The 11134-nt window shown below is 44.7% G+C and overlaps 1 protein-coding gene across 1 annotated transcript; it reads left to right on the top strand.

The window, feature by feature from the left end:
* Positions 1 to 2827: 2827 nt before the first annotated feature.
* Positions 2828 to 6831, top strand: ATP5MC1 (ATP synthase membrane subunit c locus 1). Its single transcript, XM_038385582.2, has 5 exons — positions 2828 to 3072; positions 4229 to 4277; positions 5107 to 5184; positions 5596 to 5771; positions 6605 to 6831. Exons 1-5 carry the CDS (start codon positions 2843 to 2845, stop codon positions 6717 to 6719), a joined length of 648 nt encoding a protein of 215 aa, XP_038241510.2. The 5' UTR covers positions 2828 to 2842; the 3' UTR covers positions 6720 to 6831.
* Positions 6832 to 11134: the final 4303 nt, after the last annotated feature.

The raw sequence follows: 11134 nt of genomic DNA, 5'->3' as shown, positions 1-11134 counted from the left end.
TTGATGATAGTTGATGTGGTAAGAGCCAGAGGTAGGATGGGACACCATTTGAAATAAGTGTGAATCTCCCAAGCCCAGGGGCTCACCCACCCTGCCCTCCTGCAATAGCACATCATGGTGGCATTCCTTGCCTTGGGATATGGCTTTGGAGGTTGCAGTGCGAGGAGACTTTGTGGGTCCTTCATGTTTGGAGGAAAGAATGACAAGATAGGATCCTCTTAATCATTTAACTGAGTACTGGAAAGGGTGGAACACACCCTATTGCTCAGGTAGATGGCTCCACCCGCTGGCTAGTTTGTGGATTGACAGACAGCTATCCTATAAAATGGACAAGAAACCTGATTGAGAGAGAAAGTGGGGTTTGTTTTTTTATTATTATTATTCAGTGTCTAAAACCTCTACCCTTTTTGTTTATCAGCATCTGTTTAACTCAAGACAAGATAAAGTATTGAACAGGGAGAAAAATTCTTCAGTGGTTGAGGTTTTTCCCTAGGATGAACCCAAAGCCTAACTCACCGTGTCTCTTTCTTTACTCTGCTAGAATGGTTGAGCAGCACCTCACTCTACTTTTCTCCTGTGGCTGCCCTGTTTCCCTCCTGCAGTCTGTACTGATGTGGGGAAAGGTCAAGGTCACTGAGACATGTTAGAGTATGCGAGAGGTCTTTAAAAATCAGACCATTTACTTCTTAATATAGGCATGAATTACATAACTCTGACTTAATTGAAAATTTTATATGTGTGTAACATCTGTTTGTTTTTTGCCTCAGAAATATCTGGAACGTTGAGCTTATCTTCCCTAGAGGTCTCCTGGAAGGATGCAGAAATAGCTGAGGACTTAATTATAGGACCTGGGATGCTGAATTAAACAACAGCTTTTCTTCCAACTGTTTGCTCAGGTGTTTGAGATACAAATGTTAACAAAACAAAGGAAAACCAAGGTGTTTTAAAAACACAATTAGAAGCAACCTACAAAAGGGAAAAAATGGGCTTCTGACATTTTTGCTTCTTCTGGAGGTGTAAAGAAAATATGAATTAAAAATATTCTGAAGCACTGGATAATAGAATTATGAACCTGTCTGTCTGTATCCATCTGTTGTCTCTGTCTTATAAATTAAATTATAAGGTTTCTGGGATGGGGACAGTTTTTTTGCTCTGTATTTGTACAGCACCTAGCACAATGGGATCCTGATCCATAATTAGGGCTCCAAGGTAATACAAACAAAAATTATTAATAGTGTCATCACAGATAACATGGAAAATAAACCCAATTAAGTGAGACGGGAATAATTTTATTATTATTATTTGGTGTTTAAAACCTCTCAAATTTTATTTGATTTTGTCAGAACCTGTTTAACTCAAACACACAGGAGAAAACCCCTCTTTGTTGAGTACAGATCACATATATACATCCTTTAACTAAAGGCTGAGAAAGCCCCAAGCCTGCATTTCCAAATGACCCACAGGCTATATTTATGCTGCAGTGTAAACCCAGGGTTTGAACTCAGGATCAAACCTAACTCTCCTGCTGTCTACAAATCGCACTAACCCAAGGCTTGGACCTAAGTTTCCTGGACAGGGGTGGAAGGTCTGACCCTGAGTCAAGATGGGACCAAGGGTAGCCCTATTGCTTTGCAAACGGTTGGAAGAAAAGCTGTTGTTTAATTCAGCATCCCAGGTCCTATAATTAAGTCCTCAGCTATTTCTGCCTCCTTCCAGGAGATCTCCAGGGAAGATAAGCTCAACGTTCCACATGCAGCCCCACTGGACTCGTGCTCTGGGAGTCCACCAAAAGTATCTAGCAGTTCTATGGGCTGAATTTCTTTGTCATTTGGACAGTCAAGTTTTACCACACTACCACAAACCAAGGTCTAGAGCGGACACATTTTGGAAAGGTGCTAGAAAGTCTGGGATATCGGTGATTGGTCTTGGGCCCGGATAACGCTGTGTAGACACTGAAGCCCCAGGTTAGGATCCAGGGTTCAACAATTGGTAATCTGATGGCACAAACAAGTGTAGATGCTCAAGCTGTAGGTTAATGAACCCAGGGTGTGCTCATTTGTATTCTATTAACCATGGGCTTACATTGCAGTGTAGATATATCCACAGAGACCTCTGACAAAAGGGAAACATAACTTTGCTAAGGAAAAAAAGTAGAAAATAAAATAATTATAAACATTTCCAACCTTTGTTATGCATCATAAAGAAGTATAAAAAGACAGATCATGTTTAAACATAAAATAGCGAAGGGTTCAAATGCAGATTGAACTTGAACCCATGACCTCAGGGGCCTCCAGTTCAAAACCAGGCTTAGAGTTGTGGAAGGAAAACTGTTCCTATATACAACCACTCATGGGCCCGTGGTTTGAAGCCAGCCCATACTAGCCACTGGAGACCTTGGGTTCAACTGGGAGGCAGCTGCTGGGAGGTGAAGGGGCAAGTTCAAATCCAGCCCAAAATAAGTTGCGGTGGGACTTGGGTTCCAATCCAGCCCAAAATGGCGGATGAGGATCCCAGATTCAAATCCAGCCCCGGACAACTCCTTGGGGTCCCCTGTGCGTGAGGTAGGTTTGGGGCCCCCAAGGAGCTGTCCGGGGCTAGATTCGAACCCTCCGCAGGTACAGCCTCATCACGTGACCCCCAAGATAGCTTCAGCTCCCATGTTGCAATAATCTCCAGGTCTGAAGGGGGAAGGAGTCAAAGTAACTGGGATTCTCTAGCCTCCCCCTTGCGCAACTCTATGGTCCTTTGGCCGGCTATCAGGCCGCCAACCAATCAGAAGTCTCAAAGGAGCCAATCAGAACCTGGGGCTGTGAGCACGTCGTCGCCGTTTCACGCAGGCCGAATGTCCCGGATTTTGGTAGGCGGGGACTCATCCAGGAGAGCCAATAGGGAGATCACGTTCTGTCCCGTCCCCCCACCCCCAGCCAACAGGGCAGCGCACGTTGCGTGGCGGCGGCCAATGGGAGTGGAGGACGCTGAGGTACGGGGCAAGGTGAGCGGCGAGGCGGGGCGGGGCTCTCCTGTCTCAAAGGGCTGCAGCTCGGGGGCTCGCGCGGGGGTGACCGTCCGCAGGTGAGGTGCCCGAGCTGGCTGCTGCTGGGCCTCGGCTCTGGCTGCAGCCCGAGCTTGGCTCGCTAGGGCGGCCGCCTTCTCCTCGGACCTTCCTGGCTTGGGCCGTTGAGGGGGGGAGGCAGGAAGGGGGGCAGTTGAGGGGGGAGGGGCAGGAAGGGGGGCAGTTGAGGGGGGAGGGGCAGGAAGGGGGGCAGTTGAGGGGGGAGGGGCAGTTGAGGGGGGAGGGGCAGGAAGGGGGGCAGTTGAGGGGGGAGGGGCAGGAAGGGGGGCAGTTGAGGGGGGAGGGGCAGTTGAGGGGGAGGGGCAGGAAGGGGGGCAGTTGAGGGGGCAGTTGAGGGGGGAGGGGCAGTTGAGGGGGGAGGGGCAGGAAGGGGGGCAGTTGAGGGGGGAGGGGCAGGAAGGGGGGCAGTTGAGGGGGGAGGGGCAGTTGAGGGGGGAGGGGGCCTTTTACTGATTTGCTGCACCCTCCCCTTTATTAGTGTGGGTCTTAATTATGACAATAGGTGTATTTTTAAAATGTAGCGGCTAACAATAACGGTGTGTTTTAAAACTGGCATGGACAGGGAAAGCTGTACTGTAACTTATTCTCTGGTCAAAGGTGAAACTTCAGGCTCCACCCCCACCAGAATTCGCCTCTACCTGCTAACAACTTGTCCTGTACCGAATAAATCTTTTAAATATGCTAGCTTTAAAACTTTATTCTAATCTGGGCAATACCTTAGTTTATTCTTCCCATCTTGGCCCTCATGGTGACTTTCCACAATTGGAGGTCACTGTCTTGCTCATTCTACTCCATCTGTGTGGTTCTCTCTTGTTTCTGAGGGACTGACTCGACCCTTCTGTCAGCATCCATTTAAAGCCAGCCTTTTCTTTTAGTTTAGTTTTATTATTGAAACTCGGCAATATTTGTGAGCCTGTGTCTGAAGGACTCCAAGTAAAACTACAACAAACTTTGGCAGAGAGCGAGACTTAGTTGTAATTGAAGGGAGAATCAGGGGAAGGAAGCAGGACAAGGATAAGGCACAGTAGCTAACTTTTGTTTATAGTTCTCCTGAGGAGCGTATGTTGATCTGATGTGCATTCTGCTGTAAAGAGTAACATGGGATTTGGGTATGTGGTGTTCCCTTTCAATGTGTTTTTGCTTTCTTCTCACTAGATCAGTCAAAATGCAGACTCCAGTGGCTCTCCTTGCTTCTCCAGCAATGGTAAGCAGCTTTTTGTTTGCAGAGGAGTAATGCCAGGAGGTGGGGATGCAGGTAGCATGGCAAATGAAGGCATTTCTGTTTAGAGCTGTGTTCAAAATGCTGTCCCAGACACCCTTCTACTTGAGATGCATTATGGTGGATAACTTTCAGTCCAGACTCCTTGACTGGGGGAATCAAGGTCATCTGTGGTGTTGGTGAAGGGAGGGTGGATATCTTCTCAGTCTCAGTTGGGTTGTATTGTTATGCAAATCCAGAGGCTGAGAAGATATGCTAACCTATTGTGGAAAGAGAAAAGGAGTACTTGTGGCACCTTAGAGACTAACAAATTTATTAGAGCATAAGCTTTCGTGAGCTACAGCTCACTTCAAAGTGAGCTGTAGCTCATGAAAGCTTATGCTCTAATAATTTGTTAGTCTCTAAGGTGCCACAAGTACTCCTTTTCTTTTTGCGAATACAGACTAACACGGCTGCTACTCTGAAACCTAACCTATTGTGGCTAAGGGTACTGCCACCTCCACTTTTGATAGGATTCCTTCCTAGTTATAAGTCCCTCAAAGTGTACAACACTGGCTCAAAACTCAAATATAGTGTCACTAATTATGCTTCAGTAGTGTCTTGTCCTTAGATTATAGGTTATTTGTTAGTCAACTAGCTTGAGTCCCTGAGACATTTGCTTTCAAATTTTATCAGTGGAGTTGATGGTGACTCTTAATTTCTTGTTCCTGACAAAAGCTGTTCAAAGACCCCAATAGATGACTGTAAACTGCCTTCAAATCTAAGGAATGTGGAGTTGTCCCATTATGGGTTGCATGTCTTTCTTTCACTTTAGTTCCGCTGCTGTTCCAGGGCTCTGGCAAGGCCAGTTTCCATATCTGTACTGAGCAGGCCTGAGACTCAGACTGTACAGGTAAGACTAAAGAAAATTGCCCCTAGCTGTTGTAATTGTGTTTCTAATTCTAACATCTTGGGATAAAATGCCTCCTTGTCGTGGTTAGCCCTGTCATTAATCACTAGCCAGATGTATGTGGGTTTGGACAATGGAGATACTGTTTGTCTTCAGTGCCTGGCTCAGGTTACCAGCTCGAATTGCTGGTGACTCTGTACAGAGAAGAAGGATAAGAAGCCTGTACTTTAAGAAATGGCTAGAGGTTGTACTATGGGTTGGAGTATTGCCCTACCAAGATGCTAGAGTTGCCTTTTAGCTGGGCAAAGTTTGGATGCCCTTGCTGGACCTAGAATAGAGGATAAAATGTAGACAGACACTTAATAAATGTATTCAATTAAAATAATGTTGCTATTTGGCGGCTTCTCCCCACAGCTCTCTGGTGTTTCCCATCTACAGCTGGCTCACCGGGAGTTCCAAACGAGCACTACCTCTAGGGATATTGATACTGCTGCTAAGTTCATTGGTGCAGGTGCTGCCACAGTTGGGGTGGCTGGTTCAGGAGCAGGTATTGGAACAGTGTTTGGCAGCTTGATCATCGGCTATGCCAGGTAAGCAAGCCAGTGGCTTCAACTTTACTTCCCTGTTCAAACAGTCAGTTTTGTAGGCCCTTTTTGTAAACAGCCAGTCTTAGCTGTTACTTATTTTGTAGGAAAAGGACATTGAGACTGACCATAGCAAACAAAAATGTGGGAGAGGAATAAGAAGGTGAATTTAGAACTGTAGTGTTCCAAACCCCAAGGAACCATTTATAATGAGGATCTTGCATTTTCATAGCATCTTTTATCCACACATCTTACAGGTTTTACAAATTTAATTCCCAATTAATATATACTAAGGAATCACTTTGCCCATCAGTGAAATGAAGGCACCTCTGGGGTAGAAAGTGACTTATTTACACTGCTAAACAGCTACACTACATAGTTTAAGACAGGATGTAAAGAATATCAATCACTTCCTCACTCTTTCGACATGTTTACAACAACTCAGTAGAACTTCACAGCTGCTGCCATCACACAGAGGGTGTAATCCCATTAATGCTTGGTAAGGGATTGCTGCCTGATAAAATAATTCTGTGGAGACCAGCCTTTGGGGGTTTAGGGGATTGCACACAGACATGCTAAGAAGCCAGAGAAATGCCTTGAACAACTTTGGCTTTCTCTCACATTTTTCTCTGCTCCAACTTAATGCATGTGCATGTTCTGTGTCTCCCACTGTCATGTCCACATTCATCCGTATCCACTATTCTGTGGGATCCTGTCTTCAGGATGCATAACCTTACCACCAGTGGCTTGTGAGAGACCATCCTTAGCTCCTTGTGGAATAGATTGTGTTTTTTTTTTTTCTCACTTAGGAATCTGTTTTTTTGATGTGTCCCTTACAGGAATCCCTCTCTCAAGCAGCAGCTCTTCTCCTACGCCATCCTGGGCTTTGCCCTGTCTGAGGCCATGGGACTCTTCTGTTTGATGGTGGCATTCCTCATCCTGTTTGCTATGTGACAGCCTCTGGGCCAACCCATGGCTTCCATCACTCTGTGTCCTCTCCGGTTTGAGTCTGCCTTCTTCACCAGAGCGTTCCAGATTTATAATTAAACAAAAGATTTTCTCCTAATAAACTGGTTTCAGACTCCTCCTTTCTCACACTCAATATGGCCCAGTGGTGAGGCCTGGGATGTCCTTAGAGATTCATCTTCCATGGTATAATGATAAAAGAAAGTAATCTTCTAGGATTTTTAAAGATGACCCAGAAGGGTAAGAATGGGGAGCTGGGGGAGAAGGTAGCTACTGTAAATAAGGTAGCAAGATGAGTAAAGTTGGCTGGTTGCTACTAAGTGACTTGAGTCTGCAGCTTTATAGTACCATAATAGCTTGAGGGAAGGGCCACTGATGCTGATCGTATTCACAAATACAATGGTCTTGCACAAATCTCTTAAGATCTCAAAAGACAGCAGATGTTGCCATATTACAGCAGATAACTGTACTTAAGCTGATATGAGACGGCACCATTTTCTCGTATCAATATCTTAACTAATGCCTTTCTTATGCAACATCTAAAATTGGGTATCTTGAGAGTCTCAGAAGGAGAATTTGAGCATATCTGGTAGTAGTAATTGAATGTGGGTAAGATATCTTCCATCATAGGAGAAGCTCCAACAACACATGCCTTATGCATCTAACTTCCCTGTTGTGTTAGAGAAATGGGATGGTCCAAAGGTCAGGGTTTAAAACAGCTGTCCTCGACCAACCTTCCCTGGGTTCTTTGCATCAGCTTCTGGTAAGCAATATGTAAAGTGATACCCAATGAAGGTTATTTTTCCACTTGAAAATTCTGATGATCTGTCACTGATATTCAGACATGAATACATGGATTTTACTTCCTCAGCAGCTGTGCATGACTGACAGTGTTATAACAGAGATTGGAACATACCATAGAGAAAAGCACCAAGACTCTAACATGTTCTAAATCACTCAATTAAACTTTCTCTGGCATCTTAGTGCAAAGAAAATTATGTGATATTTGAATTTTTTATTAAGCACAATACTGTTGAAATCTTACCTAGTTCTCTGCTTCAGATAAATTAATTCTAAAACAATTTTTGGTGAATTAAAGCCCTTGTTGAAGTTCTAGTCCTGACCTTTCCTGACTCTGTGAATTTTAAAATGGATTGTACTAATAATGAGGGTGCTTTCTCATTACTTAGCTATCAGAGTAGCCTTATGAGGCAAACAGTAACAAGGAGTCAAAAGAAATCCCAAAACTCCCCTGTAGGAGTAAGGAAGTACCCTCAGGAGGCAGGGATTGTGTTGAAGAAAATGGCTTACTTTAATCTCAGAGGAATCCATGTTGAAAGTTTAGAGACTAAATTTGTTAGTCTCTAAGGTGCCACAAGTACTCCTTTTCTTTTTTGCGAATACAGACTAACACGGCTGCTACTCTGAAACATGTTGAAAGTTGTTGGCTAAATACAGACAAATGACTGTGAAAGGACTATGCTATTTTAAGTATGGTGACTTCTGTGTTCTAGTGTTTAGCCAGTTAAGGACATTCCCCTTGCATGGCTGGAACTGTTTAGTGTACATGGTCATATGGTCCTATAGCTAAGGCTCTACAGTTTTGTTTCCTAGGCAACTGCTTTATTAAGTGAGCTAAAACTCACTTAATACAATGAACCTTGTCCTGTTTTTCCTATCTTACACAAGCCCAGTATCTACCTTTTTCTGAGGAAAGTGATTATGTGGGGAGCAAGTATCTGTGTGGAGAGAGGAGGAATCTGGGCCAAATAACATTGTGTGAAATCCCAATAAAGAGGAAAGCAGGGGAAAAGGATTTGGAATGAATGTAACTTGTCCTGAGATAGGTAGCTGTTATGGACTGCTCTAAGGATGTACATAGTCCTGCTGGAGGGGATCACTGTACACAGAGCAGGATCAACTACTTTTTAAATGAAAAGACTCTTGAGACTTAGATCCTCTAAGGTATTTAGACACCTAACTCTTATTTCAATGGAGGTAAGGTGCATCAGTACCTCTGAGGATCTGGGCCTGACTGGTTTGTTTATAGGTGTGGCCTCTTAACATGCTTGACTTACCCTCACTCAAGGTTGGCCTTAAGCATAAATAAAGGAAGCAGCTATGTAGGACTCTAAAATCATCCCACATGAGCCTGGCAACTCCCTCTTTTCCTCTCTGGCAGTAGGAAAGATGGGAGTGGCAATAACACATCACTGGTGCCTTTATCTTTTTCCATAGGGCCACATAGGCCCTCATGTGGAGGAAGGACTTGTATTAGGAGTCTCCTACATCCTAGTTGAGTACCATATCCAGTGGGCTAAAGGTTATAAGGGAGCATCTCCTCCTGGCTGTTTTGTTTTGGGTTCCACATGTGACTTAGTGGGCCAAATACCTATCTTCCCCAGGTTCGAGGCTTAGTAGCAGGGTATGCAGCTATCTCTATGAGAGGGGTGGGGGTTTAGCACATGCTCCTTTCAGCTTCTTCCTGTGGCTAGCTTAGGCGGTTCTCTCTTCCCATTCATTGTATAGGGAGCTTAGGCACCTAACTCAGGCTCTGTGGATTGCAGTGCTGTTCCTATGATTTTCTGGATGCCTAAAAGTTAGGCATTGTGATGCTGAGCATTGTGGCTCATACGTTCCTCATGTGGATCCCATCCCCTTGAGCCCATCTAAGGGTGATGCTTGCATTTATTGCAGTGTAGTTGTAGCTGTGTCGGTCCCAGGATATTTGAGAGACAAGGTGGATGAGGTAATAAATTTGATTGGACCGACTTCTGTTGGTGAGAGAGGCAAGCTTTTGGTTTATGATAGACTTATACCTTCTCAATGATACCTGCTTCACAGGGTCTGCCTGCCTGGTGAGTGTAGACTCTACGTATCAGGATGCATGCAATATGCCTACTCTGAAGTGAGTTAGCTAGTTTAATGAAAAGCTCTATATACATCAGGATCTTAGAAAGCCCAAAAACCTGTCCAGCTTAAGTACCCAGTTACAATGAAACAATCTGGAGTCAGATATTGTTGCTTGTTTTATCGGGCCTCTTCCAGTGTAGAATTGTATCCATGAGGAGAAAAGTGATTAGTCAGTCAGCCATGAGTCAAGTGATGAGACAGAAGCACAGAATAGAATCCCCATCAGCTGATTAGACGCTTTGATATTTTCCCATTTGTGATCTAAATTTCAAGGCTACCCTTAGCACTAGGTGTCAGGAATAGCTGTGGAATAACTGGATTTTACAAGGGGATAACCTAGAACAGGGCTGCTGTGGCAAATTGTCCCCTAAATGAGCCTTAAAGCTATGTACAACATACATAAAAACACAGCAAAGGTACTTTCATCTTAGGATAAACTGTTGGGGGTCACCCCAGAGCAGGGAGTGCACAATGACCCCCTAATCTACACCAGCAGAGACCCAAGGACAAGTGAGTCTGCCTAATCCAGGGGTTCTCAAACTTTTGTACTGGTGACCCCTTTCACATAGCAAGCCTCTGACCCCCCCCCTTATAAATTAAAAACATTTTTTAATTTATTTAACACCATTATAAATGTTGGAGGCAAAGCGGGGTGTGCAGTGGAGGCCGACAGCTCGCGACCCCCCATGTAAAATCCTTGCAACCCCCTGAGGGGTCCTGACCCCCAGTCTGAGAACCCCTGGCCTAATCCCATCTTCCAAATTGTGAATCACAACTGATTGGGAGTCTTTTTCTATGGTGAGGGTGTATTGTGGGGGTGGGGGAATTGAGCTCCCCTCCCCTCCACAAGAGATATTTATACAGATGTTTCTAAACCTGTTTGTTTTCTACGCACTTCTTTTATTTAAGGTGCCAAGTCGCCCTCCCCTCCTCCCCACCCCTCCCTGTTGGTCTAATTGTAAATAAAAGGCCACACATTGCTTACGGGTACATTAAAGCATGGATTGCTGGGAGCTGTACTCTCTCTGGGTTAACAAATTTATTAGAGCATAAGCTTTCGTGAGCTACAGCTCACTTCATCGGATGCATTTGGTGGAAAAAACAGAGGGCAAACGCATCCGATGAAGTGAGCTGTAGCTCACGAAAGCTTATGCTCTAATAAATTTGTTAGTCTCTAAGGTGCCACAAGTCCTCCTTTTCTTTTTGCGGATACAGACCAACACGGCTGCTACTCGGAAATCTCTCTGGGTTGCTCCTTTCTAGCCGAGAAATGAGTCACTGCAGACTGCACTTTGGCCTTCCCTGGCCTTTGTGACTCACTAACTGAATTTGAAATTACTTATTACATTTGACTTTCCCTGGCATTGGTCTCTTTTGCACTCTCTAATATCCTGGGCCCCACCCGGTTCTACCTGCACTGCGTGCATTCAGGCTGTGATGCAATGCGATGACATCATGAATGCCGTCATACGGGCACATCATCACACCAA

The sequence above is a fragment of the Dermochelys coriacea genome, chromosome 27, assembly GCF_009764565.3.
Source record: "Dermochelys coriacea isolate rDerCor1 chromosome 27, rDerCor1.pri.v4, whole genome shotgun sequence".
In the NCBI taxonomy this organism is placed as follows: Eukaryota; Metazoa; Chordata; order Testudines; family Dermochelyidae; genus Dermochelys; species Dermochelys coriacea.
Note: the sequence above shows the minus strand (reverse complement) of the source record. Positions and strands in the feature narration are given on the sequence as shown.